This window comes from Lepisosteus oculatus, chromosome 20 (assembly GCF_040954835.1).
Source record: "Lepisosteus oculatus isolate fLepOcu1 chromosome 20, fLepOcu1.hap2, whole genome shotgun sequence".
In the NCBI taxonomy this organism is placed as follows: Eukaryota; Metazoa; Chordata; class Actinopteri; order Semionotiformes; family Lepisosteidae; genus Lepisosteus; species Lepisosteus oculatus.
The window spans coordinates 11,423,915-11,448,324 of NC_090715.1; the positions used below are offsets into that span (position 1 = coordinate 11,423,915).

At 47.3% G+C, this 24,410-nt stretch overlaps 2 protein-coding genes across 3 annotated transcripts; one reads left to right on the forward strand and one right to left on the reverse strand.

The window, feature by feature from the left end:
- Positions 1–351: 351 nt before the first annotated feature.
- csnk2a2b (casein kinase 2, alpha prime polypeptide b) lies at positions 352–16,423 on the reverse strand. 2 transcript variants are annotated; one of them, XM_006641192.3, is made up of 14 exons: positions 16,407–16,423; positions 14,572–15,928; positions 14,357–14,492; positions 11,032–11,143; positions 8,191–8,292; positions 7,359–7,409; positions 6,578–6,637; positions 5,774–5,857; positions 5,507–5,617; positions 5,012–5,113; positions 4,400–4,500; positions 3,520–3,668; positions 1,832–1,916; positions 352–832 (listed from the first exon to the last, which is right to left on the reverse strand). In XM_006641192.3, the coding sequence occupies exons 3-13, from the start codon at positions 14,458–14,460 to the stop codon at positions 1,840–1,842; spliced, it is 1,053 nt and encodes a 350-aa protein (XP_006641255.1). In that variant the 5' UTR covers positions 14,461–14,492; positions 14,572–15,928; positions 16,407–16,423; the 3' UTR covers positions 352–832; positions 1,832–1,839. The 2 variants fall into 2 exon arrangements, with proteins under 2 accessions (XP_006641255.1, XP_015223755.1); XM_015368269.2 differs by having other exon boundaries at positions 14,357–15,928; positions 16,407–16,422.
- A 707-nt stretch (positions 16,424–17,130) lies between these two features.
- Positions 17,131–24,351, forward strand: cfap263 (cilia and flagella associated protein 263). Its single transcript, XM_015367946.2, has 9 exons — positions 17,131–17,453; positions 18,248–18,380; positions 19,165–19,341; positions 20,385–20,540; positions 21,010–21,090; positions 21,701–21,856; positions 22,442–22,549; positions 23,474–23,629; positions 24,113–24,351. Exons 1-9 carry the CDS (start codon positions 17,359–17,361, stop codon positions 24,191–24,193), a joined length of 1,143 nt encoding a protein of 380 aa, XP_015223432.1. The 5' UTR covers positions 17,131–17,358; the 3' UTR covers positions 24,194–24,351.
- Positions 24,352–24,410: the final 59 nt, after the last annotated feature.

The window sequence follows — 24,410 nt, forward strand, 5'->3', positions numbered from 1 at the left end:
TCCACTCTCACTTGTGTTCTTTGGTTTAACTTTTGGAAACCACTTGTTTTCATTATCGCTCATCGACCACCGTTTGAATAAGCCGGCTCACTTCAGGAGCAGACCGCACTGTAGTCTTGAGAGCATAGGCCACACGCTCTCTCCAACACCGCTCCAGACAGCAGCCTGCGTCCCAGGACAGCGCCCAGTCGGCGGCCAGGTCTTCCTACAGGCGACGGGGCCTGGCCAGTACGAGTACAACTGTGTGACCACAACTGGAGGTAAAGAGAGAGAAACCTGGAAATTACACCCTTTCGCAAGTCTGACACGCGGAGAGCTCGACCCAGGACACACTGATCAAACACACATAAATCTAAATAAAAATCATTTATTATTATCCTAGAGCAAAATTAGGTCCACCATGCCACTTCAATCAGTACTACAATTCTGGAGTCACCTGACCTTCGCAGGGCAATTCAGGTATAATATTTAATAAGAAACGACAGGGAGGGGGGTGGGGTCACACTAGTCCTCTCTTTCTGTACTTCATTCTCCATGCTTGTATTTCTGGGGGAGGGGGGGAGCTGGAGGGCAGGAGGGTGGGACAGTGGGCCGGGTCCCGTGTCTGACGGAGGAGCTTTCGGGTGTGGTTTCGCGGCGCGGTGGCCGCGGCGAGCCGGCGGCGCGGGCGAGCGTGGCCTGGCCTGGCCGGCGGGCCCGGGAGGCTGAAGGACAGGCCGTCCGGTTCCTGTCTGCGGTTGCTTAGCGCCGGTCGTCCTGCCGCTGTACACTTGCGAGGTTTCTTGCCACCGGGGGGGAGGGAGGGAAAGTAGTGAGGTAACAAAATCCGGTCCTGGAAGGAAAAGACACACGAGACCAGTCAAGGGGAGCCAAGCTTCCTCTCTGCCTTCACGCTCAAGACTCAAGGGCCGCTGCGCGGTGTGGACAGCAGCAAGTGTCCGAGGTCAGCGGGGTTTAAGGCCCCAGCATGTGACATCTGCGACCCGATGGCAGCAGAGCTGGGGGAAATTATCTTACCAGCCCAACACAGGACGCAGGAAAAGTCATAATGGCGACACATGGAGCCTATAGTAACGTGATTCCAGTCCTTCTTGTGCAGAATATTGTATCTCTAGGCAGTTTTCACAACACATCTGCTTGACCAAATCATTTTCTAAGCACCTTGTATACCTATAGGAAATAACAAGAATGCTCTCTATAGTCAACACTGCCCTCTACTGGCATTCAAAGGCTACAACCTCCCCTTCACATGCCAAGTTTTAAAGATACTACCAGAAGGGAACTCTAAAGCTCTGTAAATGTTTACATACAACATTAAGCACTCAGTGCTGCAATCAGGTAATTAAACTGTGGTGCGCTCCAGCCATGGCCAAATAAGATCACTGGTGATAAAAAGATAAAGGCATGGCTGTCTTGGGCCTTACAATTCTTCAGTGGCTCACTGGGTTAAACCGTTAGTCCAAAATACAGGATATGCCCTACAAATTGGAGACTGCCAGTTCAAATCCAGGCTGTGCCACAGGAATTTCAAGGAGGGGGTGTTGCAGAATTGACAGGTGTTGCTAAACTAATCTCTGTGGACCTGACTGAGTCAAGCTCCTGGGGGTACTGACAGAGAAGGCAATCTGTCCTTCACTTGGCACCAACTCTCTACAACAGAAATGTACTAATACTGACTTACCGCTCTGTGATACTCAAGACAAGAGCTGTTTTTCAAAAACAGTTTCTCTTTTGGCTAGATATTTCCTTTTGGAGCAGGCAGTGAAAGGAATTCACTAAGGGGTTAGGTTTCTAGGACCGGCGCAGACACGAGGGGCGTGTGCTTCAGTACCTGCTGTCTCACCGGGCAGCAGTGGACCCGCTGGACACGAGGCTGCCGTCACTGTTGGCCAGAGACTGCTCCTTCACCACAGGGTCTAGAGGGAGAGACGGCGCTCAGCATCACACCACACACAAGTCTCACTCCTGAGCCACAGACAGCCTGGGCACGAGAACACCTTACAAAGAGCAGACAGAACTGAAGGGCTTCTGTCCTTCCCTGCCCCCCACCACCTCGTCCAGTCTGAGGCACACTGTTAAAAAAAAATGGGTTTGCTCTGCTCATCCTGCTTCCCACTACCAACCACTGAAACAAGCTTGTCAGGATGAACAAAGGATCAACTCCGAGCTCTTGCACTGCTGCACTCCAGTTGCTGTCTTTGTGTTCTTATGCAAGACAAGGTCTTGTCCATAAAAGAAATGTTTCAACTTTACAAATTTGGAAATAGACATTGAAATCGCTTGTCCATTATTCAAAATAATAAGGTTGATTCTTCAAAACCAGCACTTTCAATTAAAACAGTCAAAAACGCCTGTTGCAGGCTTTCGGTGCAAAACCGCAGATTTGAACTAGGCTGGTAGAGCTGCCAAGTATGTTCTCTGTAGCAGATACAGAAACTGCAACCTTGCAGAGACTGAGAAGGAGAAGCTTTCTGTCCTTCAACCAACAGCTCTAAATATTCGGTTAACCCAACATGCTCTGTTAATTCTGACAAAGTGTGAGAAACCGTCAGGCTTAAACTGCAAAACCATAGCAACAGATGATGAGAGGAGACCTTCCCACAAACCAGGCGGTCTTCTCACCAGCTACCGGCCATCTGTCTGCATGTTAGGAGACCGTCTTCTGCAGAGCTTAGAAAGGGCGTTACGTCGCCGCACTGCGAGCGAGAGAACAGTGGCACCTCTGTGAGTCAGACTCCGTGAGGACAGGCAGAAGGAGACCACAGAAATTCCTTCTCCGCTCGCGTCACATGGCTGGAGGTGGGGGGGAGGGGGGGACAGAAAACTAAGGCAGCAATGAGCAAAAAAACTTGCAGCACTAGAAACAACACCTCCCCAGGTTGCCAAAAAAGTGACACCAGTTTCACTGTAGAAGTTGGCAAGATGTCTTAGTCATCAACATTGCTCAACCCATGAGGTCTTTCTGAAGGGTTTAGAATTACGCTCGGAGGCCTGGAAGCCTACTGCACACTTATCTCAGAGCCTCACTTTGCCTCTCTGCTAGTTATGGAGTGATAGTCGCATTCCCAAATGTTGAAGTCCAAAAAATTAATGAACAATCCCAGATATCGGGCCAAAGACAGGCTAAGAATAAAACAACTGCAGTGAACATGTTGTTTCAGTCATTAATAGCAACTCATTATTCATCCACTAGAGGGAGGTGTTGCAATCTGGCTCATATGCCTGGCTAAGCAGGCACCTGCCATCTAGTCTCGTCGGCGAAGGCTACAGCAGACTTGAGACTTCGCATAATACCATGATTGACCTAAAAACAGACCGGCCGCTCACTGCTAAACTTAAGAACAGCGGTGAACGTGAAACCGTTAAAGTATGCGAGCGAGTGTGAAGAGGGTGTTCGCATCGTTTCCTCCAATAGTTAGGGGTCGGGGGGCACGTCAAAAAGGCTGAAGACCCCTGGGATAGGCCTTGGCTGCGGAAAGCAGGAGGCGAGTGGACGGAGGCCCCAGAGGCCGGACTCACAGAAGTAAGGGTGAGCCATGGCCTCTGTGGCCGTCAGCCTCTGTTGATGGTCGTAGCGCAGCAGCTTGTCCAGCAAGTCGAGGGCCTCTGGGCTCACAAGGTGCTGGTTTTCCGACTGGACAAACTGCTCCCAGCGCTTGCGCGTCTGCCTGCAAGTCAGAAGAAATGTAAAAACCAGCGTTATTTTTTTTAAATAATAATGAATAACGATTAAAATTGTCTACCTACGCCCGAGCTTTCTGGATCAAGAGGACAAGTACATTCCTATACTAGGACAGGGAGCGCAGCAGCCATGAGGGAATAAAGGTTTCTGGTCAAACGAAACTCAGTGCTGCAGACACTGGCTGAGAAAACATGAAACTCAAGCAGCAGATTCAAGAGACAGACTGATTGCAAAAGTTACAATGCCTGGATGGATTGACCATTAAGAAAAAAAAAACAGACTTTCTTCACTCCAGGAGGTACTGCATTACAGTCAAGGAGCTGGACTCTGCTGTATTCTCATGATCGCTGGAGGAACACCAGCACAAACCTGCACTTTCCTGTAAATTGTCAATGCACCATTCCATAACACAATGGATAGAAATCGCAGGGGTAAACTATAGCCCACTCCCTTATTCTCGCCCAATCAGCAGGGACTGCCATCAGCCCCAGAACAGCCCATCAGAGATGAAGAAGACATGCACATCCTATGAAACACATCTATTGGGTTCAGTGCCTCTGTTTGCACTGGCACTGAACCTGCAGCGCTTGCTTGCTGCTCTGTCTGCTACCTGCATGCCCACACCTGACACACAAGCCCCCTGATGAAAAGCACACTCAGTCCAGCCCAGCAGCTCTGGGGGCTGGACTACAGAGACCTGTATGACGCAGAACTCACTGGCCCAGCAGATCCTTGAAGCGTGGGTCCAGCTCTATGTGGTACTTCCGCAGGTAACCAAACAGCTCGTCTGTTCCCAGAACCTTGGCAATGCGGACCAGCTGCAACCCCAAGGACAAAAACAGGTGTGGGAAACAAAAAGCATGAACTATCCCACCTCACAGAGTCTTCCTTTTTTATGAGAAATTATGCTTTAATTCTTAATAATGGAGATATAATTATGTTACATTTCATGGATGGGGAAAAAAAAAAAGAGTATTGTAATAGCAGGGATGAGTGTAGTAATTCAGATCCAAAATGAGTCATACAGGAATATATTTTGGGATCAGTATACTGTATTACTGTGCTGCTGCACATATCTAGATTCTTCTGTGTGTGAAAGGAAGTGTTTAAATAGCGCATTTCAAATCCTGTGTGACCCATTTAAGTGAAAGACCTGTCATGACTCTTTCAACAGTTAAGATCTTGGCAACTGGTTTCATAGAAAAGGGCTGAAAACTATTCCACTTCAGTTTGACAGATGTCAAGCATGGCATTCCACTCCAGCGCCCTTCCTTCAGAACCCTCGCTCTGCCCCCCTGGGCTGGCTGGCAGGAGGAACGCGCGGATCACCTGGTCGTAGTTGTCCTGGCCGTGGAAGAAAGGCTCCTTCTGGAAGATCATGCTGGCTAGCATGCAACCGAGACTCCACATGTCCAGACTGTAGTCATACATCTGGGGGAGAGGGAGGACAGGAGCTCACTTTGACACGCGCTCTGAGCCCTAGCCTCATCAGCGGGCGTTAGCCCCTAAAGTGGGCCGGACTTACCTTTTAGCACTCGGAGAACTAGCATGGTTTAATCTCAGCGATGGTGAAAGTTTTTTATTAACCAATCTTACGGATACTATTGTTTTTCATTTAACTGTCCCCATTACTCAAACTCTGTTGAAAAACTGTTCTTCCACTGTTCTTCCAGTAACGTGGTAGCCAATCTGTCAAAAGTATTCCACCTGTGGTCTTACGCTCCTCAACTCTAACCCCCTTCTCCTGACTTAACTTTAACACTTCTTATAGTGCAACAAGTAAATAAGGAACTCTGCTAAGCAAATAAAATAAACAAGACCCACCTGGTAATCCACCAGCAGCTCAGGCCCCTTGAAATAGCGTGATGCCACCCGAACGTTGTACTCCTGCGCAGGGTGGTAAAACTCTGCCAGCCCCCAGTCTATCAGGCGGAGCTGAAACAACAACACCCAGCCTCACTCGGGGCCCTTTGCAGCACCAAACACTGTTTAAGCAACATTTTGAGACCAAAACAAGCCAGGTTCCAGACGCGAGGATGCCCCTAGGGGCTCCGGGGCCCGTCCCTTCGAAAGCCCTGCAGGTGGCCCTACCTTCCTCATCTGGTGGTCAATCATCACGTTGTGGGGCTTGACGTCGCGGTGCATGATCCCCATGCTGTGACAGTAGTCAAGAGCCTGGAGGTCAGACAGGAACGCAGAGGCACGTTACTTCAAAACAGTGCAGGAGGTGCCAGCAGAGTATGACTGAAGGCACCTAAAGGGTGTGGAACAGGTCGCTGTACAGTAGTTCATAGTACAACTGTGCACCAGGCTCTCGGATCTGTGAAACCTTTCACACAGCCAGGGAGCATCACACAAATTCATCAACTGGTCAGAAGTGTGCAAAGCATGTGCATGTACAGTGTAGGCCCCAACACCAGCAGGGGGCAGCATAAACATCAAAGTCTCTCATGAGGCTTCTTTCCACCATCACCTATAATAATAATTCCTTACACTTATATAGCCTTTTTCTGGACACTCCACTGAAAGCGCTTTACAGGTAATGGGGACTCCCCACCACCACCAACGTGCAGCCCCACCTGGATGATGCGCCAGTCCGCTCCCCACACACCAGCTCTCAGTGGGGAGGAGAGCAGAGTGATGAAGCCAGTTCAGAGATGGGGATTATTAGGAGGCCATGGTTGATAAGGGCTAATGGGAAATCTGGCCATGACACCCCCCCACGCCAGTGATTCCTCGTAATGGGCACCACTTTTCCATTTCCTACTGTTTTCTTTAGCTTCGTGAAAACAACTCATGCCTTTTAAGTCACACGATGTTTGGGTCACTACACTGGTCAGAACTAGAAAGTTTCCGAATGCAGCGGATCAGCGGGCCTGGCCCTGGTCTCCTTACCTTCAGCAGCTCGTACATGTAGTAACGGATGTCAAAATCGGTCAACTTCTGGTACAGTTCCTGCAGAGAGGATGGAAAAAAACGGGATGTGAGGGATCAATATTTTCCTGCACTGTAATAGAGACAGGGACACAAAGAAACCAACAGCTTGAGGAACCTGGGAACCTAGGAAGGATGCTGGTGATGAGAAAAGTGTCACACTCCTAAGGAGGATATCCATTGAGGAGATCCAGATCTCATCACCCAGTGGGGCTTATTAATATGACCAGCAGGAAAGTGAATACAGTGCACCATGAAGCATTATCAGCACAATAATTAAGGAAGAGCTGTTGTTTGAAAAGAAAACGAACCCAGTATTCTGATTACACTACATATTCTACTAACTGCAAATTATTTCTATTATCTGATGAAAACATTATAAAAACTATCAAATTTCTTTTTAATAAATGTTACACTTAATTAGGAAAATATCACAATGAACACACCTACTGTGCTTAATTGAACTCATTTGTACAAAAAAAAAGGTCTGCTGTATAGTTAAAGCTCGTCTTGGGAGAAGAACATACATTTTAATTGACATGGTGATTACAAAGTTTAATCCAAATCACATCGTTTTCACAAATCCAAGAGATTTTAATTTTTAACTAAACTATTACAGTTTTGCCGACACAAATGCTAAGCAGCAAAGAAATAAGAACTGTTAGGAAAGGGAAGACAAAAACAGCGAGGCAGTTAGAACACTCATCTTATGAAAAATCACCAAAAACTCAAGAATAGCTACCTTAAAGTCTGTATTATTGATGTATTCAAAGACCAGCGCTGGTGTTCGGGACTGAAGAGAAACCGAAAAGAGGAGAAACAACACATTAAAACCATTTTGATAGGTGAACACCAAAGCCAAATTAGAAAAACAAAATAATTGCTGTAAAACAAACCAAGAATGATCAATTGGAAAAGGCACATGTTGGATCAATTTACATATAATGATGCCAATAACATCACCAAATACCCCCCCGAGGAGAGGGTCAGGCCCACCACGTGCGCCTGGAATGAAACCAGGCAGGACCTGGGAACTCGAGTGTGGTCTTTTGTCATTTTCCCCAAGTATGACACTTTGTGCTGCATCACAACTTTTCATCTGGCGGTAATGACTTTTTTCGTGGAAATTAGTTACCACCAAAAATCACAAGCCGTAGTGTGGTGGTCAGAGGTGTCCCTGGTTACTCCCATGTGCCCGGTGCCATTTCTCACGCTATGGCTAATTTCAGCGCACGCACGTGCCACTCACTAATTGTGATTATCAATAGTTTAGTGAACAGAACAGACTGCTACATTTTTGTCACAGTGTTGCTTCCAATTTCTCATTATTGCTGGACTAATCTTAACTTACGATCTCCTAGAAAAAAGACCCTCAGACCGTAACAGCAACAAACATTTTTAGTGATTATGTTTATGTTATGACACAAAAATAACGACTTTTCTTTTAAGTCCTGCACCTAATGCAGCTCGACTATCAGATCTCCTTCCACTGGACTACAGAGGTCTTACGGAAGGCTTTAAGGCCTTATTGCAAACTGGACTGGCTCTGGCAGTGTGGTGCGCTGGCCACTCACCACAGGATCCTTCACAGTGTCCACCAGCCGGATGATGTTGGTTCCGCCCCGCAGATTCTCCAAGATCTTAATCTCACGCTTAATCTTCTTCTTCTTGACGGGCTACAGGGTGGGGGGAGACAGGCGGAGGCGAGTCAAAGTGAGCCTCTCGGGAATGAGACAACATCGCATGGGAGGGACACAGCTCCTGCTCTTTTTCTTTCTGCACAACACAGGACCTTTTCGCCAAGGGGCTAAAGGAGACGGCAGATTACTGCTGAGAGCTGGGCCTGCGATTTGGAGAAAAGGAATTTTTCAAGTGCCACGGGTGTAATGCGTTAACAGATAAATCTGTTAAGGCTTATAGCCTCTTATAAAAACAGTGCAGTGCCTACAAAGCCCCTTTTTGTCAAGCAAAAAACTCATTATTACAGGCGGACAAACTGAACAGCGAGTATTTTGAAATAGCCACTGTTTAGTCAGGTCCAACAGAGAACATATCTCCCCCTTGGATATGAAATTGCAAGGTTCCAGATGGATATGCTGGTTCCCATTTATGAATCTGGATGGACAGATGCCTCCTGGGTAAGACAGCAACTCAAAGATACAACAGAGGTGTCCATGGTGTGGACCGAACTCAACTTCAGAGTCCGTCTTGCCTTTGCTACTACTTTAAAACAATTCTTTTTTTAAGATTTAAATTCTAAAAAGCTGGTAACAATATTCACCAAGAACACAGTTACTCAGTGACCCCTGAATTGTGCAGATTAAAGCAAGTACGCCTGTCACAGCAAAAAGGCTGCATCTTGCTGAGACTCAGCATGTGATCCATACTGAAAACCCATGTGGTGAAAAAGGCTGCTTTGAAAACAATCATGTGCTGATCCTAGCGATATTGGAGACGCTACACTTACGTCCCTGGTTTCATGCATTAGGACATATCTGAGAACAGTGAACAAAGAAATGTACCAGATCTCCAAGCCAGAGTTCAGTAACTTAAGATTCAGATTTTTCTACTTAATCAGTTCTGACTGAAACAGTTTAAAGCAAGTAAACTGTTCTTACAATTAGGAAAAAAACTAACTGTTCGATAGCAATGACAAAGTGGCTGCTCACTGGTTAGGGGAGAGAACAGAATATTTCAATACACACAAAGAATGGTCAAATAATCTGTTTTGGCATTTCTGTCTCAGCTGCTGATCCATAAAGATCTCAGAGACATTATGTCAGGTGCATAAATACAATCATGTATGCAAATAATATACATATTTATCTACAGTGCCTATTCCATCGGGTAACAGGAAAAGTAAGGATGGGTGGCTTTATTTGAGTGTTAGCACCTCTTAATTTTCAGGTCTGAGTCTTTTTAGGGCTCAGCAGCTAAAAGGTTAACCCAGGAGATTAGGAGCAAACTCCAATGGTCATTGTGTATTAAAGAAGGCTTGACACAGAGCCAAAACACTCAGCACACCGTGGCAGGGAAAATCAGATCTTCTGTGTGAAGATATAAAGCAAAAGATTATTCCCTCTCAAGCAAGCAGAGCTATAAAATAATTGATAAGACACCTGGCTTCCTACTGCAAAGTCCATCATTAAGAAATTCCAGGCTAATGGGACAGTTACTGCTAAAAATGTACCTGGTAAATTACAATCTGATTGGACATCCTGAAGAGTGTAAAGATGGTTTCTATCAAGACAGCTGCCATTATCAGCGTCAATAACCAGATGTGACCCATTGGGGAAAGCAAAGGGACAAACACATGACAGAAGGGTGCATAATGAGAAACAGGCAAGTGCAAATACCCCTCCAGTTTAATTTCAGTCTGTCTGTCCACCGGTCATCATACCGGGATCAAAGAAGAAATAACAGACCCAGATTGTGATTCACACAGTTTAAGGCACAGGCCTTATTTAAAGCAGAGGAAGATACATTTTTAATAACTGCTAAACTGACGTTCCCAGTGCTTTCAAATTCATCATCGTAAACTATCGCAACAAGTCTATTTGTCCATTTATTTAATCCGGTTCCTTGATGTTCTCTGTTTGCACTGGAAGGCCCCGACACTCCCATAAACACGATTACAAACAGCAGTGTGCAGGGACTACACAAAGCGAGCTGTTTGCTAGCTCCTGTTTCTCAGAGTCTCTACTGCTTTTGGCCTCATCAGATCTGTAGAGCCAGCAAGAATATTAATAAATAAATATACTGCATATATTTAAACACACAGAGGGTACGCATCAACCTCATTGAACTTAAGAAAAGTAAGCATACTTAATGAGCAGATATTGCTCTGTACGTTTCATTTTTTTCACCAGGGCGGAAAACTGTTTCCATCCATGAATTGATCATGTGGATAAGAGTGATATATATAAAATCTCTGCAGCAGTGTGGATCTAATTAAATTCAGGATGATGTCTGCTGTGTAAAGACATCAGCAGTGCCGAGCTGATGGAACAGCTAGAGACATCTGGAGTTTTTTAACATTTCCCTCCTGATACTGTGAGACAGGTGTCAGACAGCAGCAAAACTGCGACTCTGCAACAGTGCAAGTAAAAAGGAGATGCAACTCTGCCAAGCAAATCTCAACACGAAAGGCGGAGCGGTGATTTCAGCTGCAAGCACAGGAAGGTGCAGTCTTGCTGTCCATGTAAGAATCTAATCTTAGGAGCAGGAAAAGACATCAGTTTCCCAGATTTTCCTGGGTGAAATATGGATCAGCGAACAAGATTTACATAATGGCACACAGGAGATTACTGACAAAGTGAGGCCAGTTTAACCATTTGGCCCCTTGCGGTTAGGAGTGCAAAGCTCCAAAAACCACACACACAAACACACACACAGACAGTAACAGCACCACCCACCTTCAGGATCTTCACCACCACCTTCTCGTTGTTGCTGATCTTGATGGCCTCAAACACCTCACTATACTTCCCTCGGCCCAGCTTCCGCACCAGCTGGTACTCGTCCTGGTTGCTGCGAGGAAGCAGAGGTGGGGATGAACGCAGACCGGGGCCGGCAAGATCACTTCCCACCTGGGCTGTACCTGTCCCCACCAGCAGGGGGCGAACCACAGGTGGGGGGTCCCCATGTGCCAAAGGGGCTCGCTTTTACTCCACTGCCTCATCCGGACTGCTCTACACTGCTTTTGCCAGCACTTACTAATGGCACCTCAGGGAGGTGTCGCAGACCCCAGTTAGCAATCTTGCGCAGCCTGATGTTAATTTAAAGCAAATCCCAGAAAAATTACATTCCGCAAAAACAGTCCGCGGTGTTTAATGATCAACTTCAGTCTAATCGACTCATTCGAGGACAAATGGGGGGGGAAAAAAAGGTCTACATAAATATAATCCGTGCCTAATGATTTATACTGTAGTAATCTAAATAATAGACTTACTCTACAAAAAGCTGTCACAAAGCCAAACTAGCAGTGAAGCTCTGCACAACTCCGGTCTTAAAAGCTTAAATAAATACAGTTATCAATGCATCACTCTGTTTTGGGTGATCAAATTATATTGTGTTGCCTTATCTCATTAAAGGACCCTGGAACCCAGCACCGCCAGTATCTCTGGAAACCGACACAAATCTCAGAGCTACTGAGATACTGTGTGGCAGTGTAGGTTATAAAAACATCAAATAACAGCAATCCGATTCAAGTTAGGATTGTTGCAACGGCGTATAGCATTTCTCGGCTTCCAGTTTTTACAGAAGGCAGGTATTTTGTTGCGATGGTTTTGGATGCTGCCTAGAACACTGCCGTCCCCACTGAACTGGTACACAGCACGCTAGATCGGAACCAGGCTGTGGTGGCCATCTTCCACAGGCCAGTTCCTTCCTACGCGTTCCCATGGTAACACAAAGCGACGACATTCATGGGGAATCACAAAGGTTAATATTATCGCTCGTTATTTCACAACTTCAGACTTCATACATACTCCACTCCAGGCATAATACAAAAACTGTTGCAAGCCACATTTCGAACAACAGAACCAGAGTCTGGCTGGGACCACAGGCAATACAAGCCGAGTTGGGTCATAAACTGTAGCTCCGTTTGCAGCATTTACTTATCAACTCATAAGTAAATGCTTCATTAAGATGTACAGATACTAATAGTAGTAGATGGCTCCCGTTTACTATGTAGAAGTCCAGAACAAGCTACCAAGCCAAGATGTTGAAAGCGATATCTTGATTTCTTTCAAGAAACAGAAGGATGAGATCTGTGGATGAAATAAAGGGCTACATGGGTCAAATTGGCTGCCTCTTGCTTTTAATATTTATGATGTTCTTAATCATTCTATCGATGAGATACTCCTGATGAAGCAAACTCAAGCTGTTCGCTGCTAGACAAATGCAACCATTTGTGTTTTTAAACCCACACTGCCCCTGTGCTCTAATGTGTGAAACGAGCCACTTGAGACCTGAAACTCATCACTGACCGAGCAGTCAAATGCTGAGGAACCACGTGCACGCTCACTGAACTGCAGCTTCTCCTCGCTGTGCTAGTTCCCACTCATCAGGCACCCCTGTCACAGCTCACACCATCAATATATCGACTGTACACATATATTCGCCATGCACACAGCTCTTGGCAAAAAAGCAACATCCACAAAGCCCTCAAACCAACATGGGGTCCCTGTAAAAGTCAATATATCTACTTACTGCAGAACTAGGCCGCAAATCTGGTCATCTGCGCTTTAAAAAGCATCTTTTCTTCTTTCGCAGTAGCAGTAGGCTAACCCACCCCACGCTGAGAAGAATTTTGTCACTTCATCAACACCAGTGCTCTCTGGTTTGACATTCTCAAAACATCCAGGACACTTCACAGGAGAGGCGACCCTCACAGGATTCTCGCGACTCTTTATACACTGCCAAGCCCCAGCTGAGCAGGAGGACTTCCTGAGAGTCAGGAAGCAAAATGGAAAGGAGCACACTGACATCTGATCAGCGCTTTGTTTTTTTTCTGTGTGCCTTTGCACAAAAACTTTGTGGACTGGTCAAAATCTCGCAAGCCCACTGCCATGTTAAAATGAGCACTCTTTGTGATCACGTAACACAAGAACCAGACCCGAACCACATGGATAGAGCAGGCACACTGTTCTGGGCCTAATACACAGAACAGCTGGTGCAGAGAGACTACACTACAGGCACAAAAGTAGCGCTCTACACGTATGTGGGTACTTGGTACTTCGGGGACTGCTTGTCTCCGTCTGGCTCTCTTTTATTTACAATCTTCATCACTGCACTGGAACGATCAACGTAGAAAGCAGATGTCAGTGACTGGGAAAAAAGGGAAGGAAAACCCTAAAAAGGTGAACAATGCAGGCCTGCCTCAGGCCACCCTACTGTACCTCAAAGAAGTACACAACAGGCCCAGGCAGCCTAAAGCCAGACACCTGCTGTGAGCTCCCGGTACAGTCATTGGTGCTTTGCAATGTCCTCCATTCAACACAAGGACAATGTGCTTCCTTAATTCCAGTATCTCCCAGTGAAAATCACAAATTTCATTCATTTAAGTGGGTTTTTTTTACATTGAATACCCCCCACGTATACAAAGAAATTAGAAGCTAATCAACAATGCCTTGTTTAAACGCGTTTTTAAAAAACAACAACCACCTACTTTTAAAAAGAATCTTCCAAAAAGACCACACCGCCTGTGCTCTGTGCTCAGCTGTGGTCTTCGGTGACTTTTGGAAGCTCAAGAGCGGCGATTATTTCACAGCCATAAAACCGGACAGAAACAAACCCACACACAGCTCCTGAGGTATAAATAAAATTGGTCTTCCGGGGACTGCGGGTAAGCAAAGAAACTTCACGGCCTGATGGAGATGAGAATTCCTCTGCCATCGATTAGGCAGCACAAATCAGGTGCCAAATTATTCCGACTGTGCGTTGTGCTCTATTTGTCTAGCTGCCTCTACAGCGCCGGTATTACAGTCCCCCCCCAAGAAACAATTCAAGAGTTTAGGTATGACGACGAATTAAGCATTCACGGAGTCCAATTTTAAATGCTCGGCGGTTCAGGAAGCCGCACTGGAAGGCCTTGGCAAAAAGGCTGAAATGGAAACTTTCTAAGCCGGCTGCTGCGCGCTATCTACCGCGTCCAAAACGCCCGGGGTCTCGGGGTCCCGGGGTCTCGGCGCCCCCCGTGTTTTTGTTTTTTTTTCTCCCCCTGCGAGTTTCCTTCCTCACCTCCAGCTGGGCACATGTGCCTCGTAGTCCCAGTACTCCCGGCTCTTCAGAGTGTTCACGTCGGCGTACACCCGAGACTTGCTGCCCGCCGCGGGGCCAGGCATGGCTAGCCGGGGCGAGGGGGTCTGGGGAGCCGCTGCGAACGAGGGACAGCGGGCGGTTATCGGAGCCGAGAGGGGGCCGTCTGAGCAGGGCGGGCGGCTCCCGCCGGGTACCTTCTCCGGGGAGGTCTGGGCGCAGTGTCCGGAGAGCTCACGGCAGGCAGGGATCGTAGCCCGGAGAGCCAGGCAGAGCGGGGACCCAGGCTGCAGGACGCGAACGGCGGCGGCGGCGGGGAGAGGGAGGAGGAGAGGGATCGCCAGGGTAATCAGCCCGGTGAGGAGACGGAGCGGGAGGCGAGCACCTCCGGAGGCGGTGGCGAAACCCGCGCAGTCTGGAGTTTCAGGTTTTGAAAAGTGGGGAGAGGGGGGACGGGGGTGCCGTGAAACTACTGACTGCAGGCGAACCCCCCCATCCCGCTGTGGGCCGCGAAACCCTTGATCCGGAGACAGGGAAGCCCGCTGAGACTCCCCCGGGGTCCAGGCCCTGCGAGAGGCGGAACGGATCCTCGGGTGGAGGGGGGGGGATGGGGATGGCGCCGGTGCCGTGGATGTTGACGAAAAACGGTCTTACAATCCAGTACTACGGGTCTACAGGATGTATTCAACGCAAAGCCGGCGTGTGTGTGTGTGTGAGTTGAGGGGTGGTATGGGAAGGTGTGTGTTTGCGGGTTGGGGGGGGGGAGGAGATGATCGGCGCTCTCGCTGCCCGGTGGTGATCGAGCGGATCGATGGCCGCTTTCCCTCTGCGCCCCGGCCGGCGGGACCCCGAAAGCCTGCGAGCGCCGTCCAAGCCGCTGGAGGAGAGCGGGGAAATCGCTCCGGAGGTCGGATTCGGGGATCTCTATGGGAACCCCCCTCCCCCGGCCAGTACCACAGGCAACCGGATTGCGGCAGATCCACCCGGAAACGATCGCAGCTTCGCGAAGATGGATGCGACCATAGACGAGCGGATTACGACTAGACAGCGCCGGGCCCGACCTTGTGGCGGTGAAGAGCTGCCGACTTCCGGCAGGGCTTGAAGAAGAAGAAGAAGAAGAAGAAGAAGGGGGGGGGGTCTGTACTGCTTCGGTGTGAGCCTTGGAAAAGTGTTTCCTGCAAATGCTCGAATTGAGAATCAGGCTCCGACAGCAATAAAGTTAAACTGGCCGTCAAGCCCCCCTTATCGGTCACTGCATTGAAAGAGGCTGGCAGTGTGTTCAGTAAAGACAGGCGTGTGCATGTCGTCTGGTTCAGAATTTACCGGTTCTCTCGTTTTTTTTTTAAATCTAAACCCAATTCGGAAGCACTCATACGAGGTCAGAGGACGCGTCTAGCTCATGAAGCACGTCGATTTGTTCCAGCTGATCGCATTGCTCCTCTTTAATCCTGGGGCGTTACGAGACGAGCTTTTTAAACCGCCCGAGAAACTGGCTCTTACTGCCGCCTTTCACGGTTTTGGAACAGGATTCAGTTATCACCAACACGGTCATACCTGCAAAAATAAAATAATATTAAATAATATAGTGTTACGCCGTTGTTAAAGTGGCTAGGTACAATTAATAATATACATTTAGCCTTATTCTATTCTTACCTAATAATATTCACCTCTTCATTTAATAAGGCTGTATGGCTTAAAATTATACATTAATTTCGTTTTAAGGGGCATTTTTATAACCCTGACCAGCAGGGTTTTAACATATTGTTAAATATTGTAAATATCCCGTTTTCTCGTGGCTGTACTGATTTATTTTTTTAAAATATATTTTTTTAATGTACTGAAAGTCATTAAACCGCCACAAATACTATGGCTTCCAATGTCCATTTGCTGCATTTTTAATATCTCTTAGTCAACGTTAGAAGCAGAACTGAACTTCGCTGTGTCCCTTTTAGCATGCGCAACCTTGCACGCAATAGTATAATCCTCTCTCTGACAAGAGCAGCGCTACCGGGCTGTCAGTGGCCAACCTTACCGCCGCCTACTGGAAGGGAGGAATCCGGTCTGCAGGTGCTGCAATTAATAATAATAATAATAATGTTAATAATGTTTCTTTATTAGCCCTATACAAGTTCTTGCATTAGGAATTCGTCTTTTCGCATACCCCAGCTTTTCTCCAAGGAGACACAGACACACAGACAGGGAGAAGCTTGGGGTCAGAGCGCAGGGTCTGCCATTGTACGGCGCCCCTGGAGCAGTTGGGGTTAAGGGCCTATTTAGGAGCCCTGGAAATGAAATATATATATATACACGCAGCGCCATTCCTGACATATCAGCTCGAGGCTCTGGAGTAAAGACGTTAGAAACGCGCAGATGGACGGCATCAAGAGTCATTGTATAACAGTATAGAGGGATTTTTCTTTAGCTCACCGGGCTGGGTCCCTGTTGAGTAACGCGGAAGTCCCGGGTTCGAGCCCCCGACGGTGGGGGGCCGACCTAATGCGGCAAGGGCCCCCGCATCGTAAACGGAAGTTTAACACTGGATGCTACATATTGGCAAGATGGAGGGTAATATATTACACTGATTTGAGTTCAAAATGAATAAGACGTTGTTGTTTGTTACCTGGAAACCTGCTTGCTATTGCAAAGGTGTGGCATTATTTATAAGTGACGTGTATCGACCGATTTTATTGATGTATAGCGACACATTATTTTTTTAATGTCCCTATTATTTGTTTCAAGTTGCAATCTTCTCTACCCACACAGTGGGGCAGTAATGTATGATTCAGTGACATTAACTCCTGGTCATGGAGGGCCGGAGTACAAGATACAATGAATCGTGAAATAAGGAAACACTTGAAAAGACCGGCAATATTGACACTAAATTGTCTTGCAAACCGCGGTGGCGTCATCGCCTGACGTCACGCGCCGTGTGTGACGTCTACGCTGGTTGCCAACTTCAGCCTCGCTTGTTTATCCTGGCAACCATGGCGGAGGCAGAGTGCGAGTCCCAGGCAGACGACAATCCGGAGTTTTCCGAGCTCGGGGCGCACGAATTGGTGTTGCTCGTAGAAGAACTCAGGTACTGTAAATAGAGAGAACCAATCGGTGTGGAAAATGTGGACGAGGGGAAGTTCGGATAAGGCGTACACCCTGATGTACACGGGATAGCTTGATCAACAGCTTCTGAAGCTAGTCCAGAGCAAGATTGACGGCTCAGAGGGTACTTTTGTTTTCAAGCGTTAAAAGCTCTCACATTGAAATACCACAATACAAAAACAAAATACCTGCAGCTCCTGCGGTTGGTCTGTCTATCCTACTATTCTGGTTAGGAGCACATAATTCCATGCACACTTATTTTTTAAAAATCACTTCTTTGAGATGTCGTGTTTTCTTTTGAACTGTATACTAGCTGAGCATTCTAATTCAACTTTGCATGCAAGAGAGAAGGCAAGGTACGAACGACAAGGCAGGAGAGGTGCTCGACTAATCTCTAGACTGCACCTCAGCTTCCGATTGCTCGTGTAACCAGGAAAATGCGCACAGCTCGGGTACTGTGTAGACTAACACTAGGCAAATGAAAGTGAGCTGCGCCAAACGGCAAAAACAGGTGTTTAAACGGTTGAGGGCCTTATAACCGCACCGGTGTCGTATCCGGTAATTCTGACCTAAATCCCGTCCGACACATGTGTGACCGCAATACGCAGCACGTCTTGCAATAGATAGATACTTTATGACGCCTACGTGGGCAGAAGGACGTAAAAGTGCGCTACGGGTAGGAAACCAGTAGCGTGAGGTCGCTGAGCTTGAGAGTCACTTCCTAACACCGGAGAACGCACGCGTGAGCAGCCCCTGTCCTGCCTCTTGTGTCGCCAGCCGCTCCAATGGTGTCCTCAAGGCCGAGACGGAGATGTTCCAGAGGTACATCAGCCGCCTGGACCCCAAAGACCTGGCTCCGGCGGCCGCGGCGGAGCCCACCCTGGGCGTGTCCCAGGCGGAGGTCACCCAGGTATGGTGGACATGCCCGTGTGGGGCGCCCCGGCTGTCTCTGCCGCAGTGGGGGGGGTTACTTGGGTCTGTCTCCGATCTTACAGCAGCACCTGTCAGTGAGCCGAGATGTGTCATTTTAGGGATGTCAGAGCCCAGATCTCGTACTCTAGACGTCTTGTTCGGTTTTCTTCTTTATTTTTTAATGACTTTAGTTTTCCATTCTCACCTTAAGCATTTCCCGTGGATTGTGTTGCTGCAGGGAAGGGCTGCTTGCTGCACATAGTGATTATCACACCTGCAAAGCTGTCTGAAAAACGTTAACTTTCTCTTTCCCTTATCCTTGAGGTACAAGGACACCATCATGTACTTGTGGTACATTCACACACACTTTTTAAATTTTGGGGGGTATTTTTGGAGGCAGTTTTTAGTAGAATTGACAACATATATGGAATTAAGACGATAAAGAACAACGTAACCAGAAGCCATCAAAAAGAGCACTACTGAGAGAGCGCAGGGCACGCAAACCCCTAGCAAGCGCTGGAGAATTCAGGTTTCTTATTCAGTTCCTGGCACATTTTGAGTCAGTGAAAACAAGCTGTCGGCATCAATGTGATGTCTTTCACAACACACACGAGGGACTCTGCGAACGTTGCCCCCAAGCTTCGGGACAGTAATGAAACGGTACATCTGTCTGTCCTGACACGCGTGAACCCGCCGCGTTTCGTGGAACGAGAAGAGGCCCGCCGTCGTCATAGCCAGCGCTTCCCACGGCTGGCCCTGACGCGGCTCGGTCTCGTCCGCAGGGCCAGGGCCAGGCCCGGGGCCGGAGCAAGTCCAAGAGCCGCTCGTTCACGGCCGAGCGGCTGCAGCGGCTGACGGTGGAGCAGAAGTGCGACGTGGCCCAGCGGGAGCTGGAGGAGACGAGAGAGGACCTGGGCAGACTGAAAGAGGCCTCGGAGCGAGTTCTCAACAACTACAGGGTAGGAGCTGGGCGCAGTTAAAGCGGGAGGGAGATGTAACGCTATTTTCAGAGTCCGCTGTTAGAATCTGCATGGATGAGCGCATTTCAAACCACAATTAGAGTGCAATGTACACAGTAGCGTGTAAACCTCCAATTTTCTGCACAAAATAGATCCCATGTCTACGTTTGCGCAGCACCATGATCTGCGATTTAGAAGGAGGCGACCAAACTCTGGTGAGGTGAAGCGGCCCCATTACATTGTAAAGAAGCCGGCTTGTGAATACATCTCTAAAGCCAATAGAAATACTGCTCTCGATTTCGAGACAGTTTGCTGAAAATTCAACTTAATTGTTAAACTCTGCACATTGTAGACATTTTATGGAACATCAGATTTCCATTTCTGCGGTAAAATGTCTGCTGCACAACCTGTACGTATTCACTGGTACATCCCATTACATTAGCCATTACAGTGAATAGTGAGCAGGAAGGGCAGCATCATGTCACAATTTGTGGGAACTCGAGTGTGAGTTTATGACAACATCCAGTACTTTCACTAAGTTCACAAATTTGTGCTTAATTCAGAATTTCGACATTTTTCCCCTATAATGTCAATGACTTTATTTTGTTACCGAGATTTAATAACCAGTGTGAGAAACTGGGACTGCAGTTCTCATTAATAACTCGCCTGTGTGCCAGCTGTCCCCTAGGCTGCACAGACCCTGGCTGGTTCTCACTGTGTGTTGTGCTGTGCTACATCAGTGCTTCCGGTTTACACACAGAAACAGCTGCCATGTCCAGCTCTAGGTTATGATATCTGCAGTGCTTTGAGAATCTGCTAGATGAGATGCTGAGTTAACCACAGACATTTTATGGCATAGTAGTGTACAGGACTCCTCTCACAAATCTCTAAGAATGTCGAAGTCAGGGATCTCTGGGCTGGTACTCTGAATGGTAGTTTTTCATGGTTGAGCTCCAACATGCTTATCTCTTGCTGGGGGTGGAGCTGCATGCCTTTGCTTGTGGCTTTTGCCATTTTTTCTTGTTACTGTGTTGACCTCCCAGGCCACTACAGAAGAGGCTGATATCCGGCTGGTGGAAATAAAGAAGGCCACGTATGAATTTGAGCGTGATGTCGCCCGGGTCCTGCAGGAGAAGAGAGGTGTCATGATGGGGGCAGAGAAGGTAGTGCGGTATATCGAGGACAGAACCAGGGCAAAGGTGAGCAGGCACAGGACGTGTGTGAGAACAGGCAGGGTACAAAGACTGGGGTCCCAGCCAATGCAACAGCCTGGCCATTAAGTAGGACCTTGATCTGCAGCTTAAAAGAGAAAAAAAACAGGGTATTTGCACAAAATAGTGCATTTGTGTTATTGCTGCAGATCTTTGAGTGGCATGCCTTTAATTAGTTAATTGTTCAGTTCATCTCTTAGGTTTTTACTCTACAAGTTGGCACGCTTCCATTCCACAGAGTATTAGTGTGTCCTCGAGGCTGCTGTCTTAGTGACATCACGTTGGAATATCCTCGAGGCTAGGGACTGTATCACTCACGGCAACAGGACATACATTATTAACCTTGAGACAATGGCAGCACCTAGGATTGGCAGTTCTCAGCCAAATGGATGTGTGCAGGACCAGACAGAAGTAGCCCTCTCCTTACTCCTGTTGTTGTCCTGACTGCCTCTTCCAGGACACACTGGCAGAGAAACTGCGACTGAAAAATGCAGCCCTGAAGGTGCAGAAGAAGAAACTACAAATGCAGCTCAGACAGGTAGGAGCTCCACGTGTTTGAAGTCTTTTTGACGTTCTTTATGGTCAAGCCGAAAAAGCACAAACAAGAAAAATGGCTGTCTTAACACAGTGTAAGAAGCTCCAATAGCAATGTTAACAATAGGCTAAGAACATCTCAGATCATCTATGTACAGATGAATCATTTACACATTAGTGAAACCATTGTATTTTAAGAAATACTTGTTACTGATATGGTAAATTGTCATATTGGTTATTGTCAGAGTTTTACTATATTTTACCATGTTTTCTTAACAACAGTATAGTACTTCATACTTTACTATGGTTATTACTATTACACACTTTATGCTGTTATGTTAATACACTTTTAAATTGTATTACCTTAGTAAGTTTTAGTCTGTTACAGTATAGCACGTGTCACTACAGTTTAATAGTTACCATAGTGATGTTTTTTATACATGTTCACCTAGGTTAACACTGTTCAACATGGATAACATTCATGTATATGCAGTAGAAACATTCCACATTTGTTTTTACACCCCGCTGAGGGTTTGCACATCAACCGGGCGCGAGTGCACCGTGTTTTTGTGTGGACAGACGAGCCACCCTGATGTGTGTTCTGCCTGATGTAGAAGGAGGAAATGGGTGAGGCTCTGCATGAGGTGGACTTCCAGCAGCTGAAGATCGAGAACAGCCAGTACCTGGAGAAGATAGACGAGAGGAACCAGGACCTCCTGCGCCTCAAGCTGCTGGCTGGGAGCACCCTGCAGGTCCTCAACTCCTTCAAGGTCAGCCCACACCCTGCTGTCCGATGGGCTGTAGGACCAGAGGTCTTTCATCGCAACTCTCAAACTCAGGGGATGTGCACTTAAGACTGAGAAGAGGAGTCACTTTTTTACCCAAAGAGATGATGGGAGTATGAAACAAGCTACCCCGCCATATTTTTGAGGTTGATACCCTGACTTCTATCTAGTTATGGATGATTGAGATCCTTTGATCAATTAGCTGCTAAAAACAAAACAAGCTAGTCAGGCCAAATGGCCATCTCTCATTTACAAAGATTCACACATTTGTTGTACGTAATGCTAGACTCTGCAGTCAGGGTGACAGGACATTCTGTGTTCCAGGATATGGAATTTCCTGCGCAAGATTATAAGAGAATCAAGTCATGTACATCATTTAAAAACTCTACCGTCATTTAGACTTACCTTTTCAAAGATGTTATGAATTTCTAAAGCCGTGTGCAGTGTTTTTCCATGGTTGAAAACAAAGTTGGTCTGCTTTTCCCTTTTTTATTTAAAGCACGTCGGTATTTTGCTATCGAAGAGGTCCTTTCAAATAAAAGAAGTGATTGTTGCCCTGGTGTGTTTCAGAAAAAACTGCAGAGCACCACCCATGAGTCCAACCTGCTTGACAACGAGATTGCCTCCAGGAGAGACATGCTAGTGAAGATAGAGGCTGAAGCGGTGCAGGCAGAGGAGGTGGGTGTAGAGAGAACTGAGCCTAAGGTTAATCTCGCATCACGACAGCCTCTCACGCATTTGCCATAGCAACACTTGCAGTTCCATTGACATGGTGTTGGTCTCAATCTATTGACACTGGACTGGGTGCCTGGTTGAGAAGAGGCATGCCTGACCATGGAAAGCATTGAACAACCAATGAGCTGAGGCCTGGAAAGCACATGAACTCTGCCTAAATTAGTGATTCATTGCACATCAACAGGAAGAAATTATGGCTCTTCGGGTCCAGTTTTCTGGCCTCTGTCTTTGAGGCTGGAGTCACAATGTGACAAGATGCTTCTTTGTACATTGCTAACCTGTATGGGTCATGGGAATGACACTGTAAATGTCATTTCAGATGTACTTTTCTAGTGGTTATGGTCTATGTGACAGGCAAGGAATGTTTAATGTGCAAATAAAACTTTCTGCCGAAGAAACAGAAGTTACAGATGGAAAAAATCCCCTTGTGGCAAGAGAATCTTCAAAGCAGTCACAATATCAAAGTCAATCAGAAAGGACTGGTACCCACCCAAAGTGGACCTACACATGGCAAATTCCATTCAGTGTCAGTGCACAGCATTAATGTAGGAACAGTGAATCTCTGTCAGCAGAGATATTCTGAACGAGGACAGGCGGACTGTGACTCATCTAGAAGCAGGGTCAGAACGAGTGGACAAGTAATAGACAACAGGCCACCCAGATGAGATAAAACATGCTGAATTTAATGAGAGATATAACTAGAACGGTGATACCCCAGTGTACTCCCAGGTACAATTCATGGGCATGCAGTCTTTTTCCACAGCTTGTGAGAGGAAGCAGGCCTCAGTCCAGTTCCCAGACCGGCTGTGCCAGAGCTATAGTCTCACTCGTAGGCTCTGACCCCGTGCCCGTGCGGCTGTCTTGCAGGAGCGAGCCAAAGCCGAGGCCCTGAACAGGAGGCTGCGCGGCCAGCTGTCGGACTACCGCGTCCCCCAAGTCCTGGAGTACGTGCACGGCAAAGTCAGGCACTGCGAGCTGGAGCAGAGCGTGCGGGTGTGGGAGCGCAAGGTGGAGATCTCCGAGGTGAGCCAGGGCTCCTGAATACAGGGAGAGCGCTGCCGGACAGCCAGGCAGGGGAAGATCGAGGGTCCTGGAGCAGAGACACGTCCACACCATATTTAACAGCTGCACAAGTGAGATGCAGTATCACATCTGTATCACACGCCCATGCATATCACTGCTGGGGTTTTAGATGCTCATTCTTGGCTCCTGAGAAAACGTACTCATTCACTTAAGAGAATCTATTAATGCAACCTGGTAAGAAAATGGTAAAACATGCAAAACCAAGTAATTTCCTCTATGTTTGTATGGATATATGGCAGATTTCTCTTTCGATTGATTTCTGTGGAAATAGTTTTGGTGAACAAAAAACATGCATTGTGATTGCCCACAATGAAAAGGTAATGAAAGTACAGTATGCTTGCTTTACAGCAGCACTCATTTCCTTTTTCAATTGTCAGAATCAAGTCAAAATTTCCAAGATGTTTTCTGTCCTTCCATCATCAGATGGCTTTGAAAACGCATCTTAAAGCCTGGAACAAACTGAAAGCCTCCAGTGGGCAGCAGCAGGACTGGGTGCCTGCATAGAGGGGCCGGGGAGAGGAAAAGCAACTGGCGTGTCTTTACAGGAAACCCTTCAGTCTCGACTCAGACAGGCCACCACAGGAAACTGACGCAGCAGCCTGTGGACCGCCTCCCCCGACCTGCAGCGTTTCCAAATAAATTATATCAACTTTGGTTTATCATGAACGTCTCCACTTGTGAACCCTTGTGTATTGGGAGCGTCTTGTTCTGCAAGTTGATC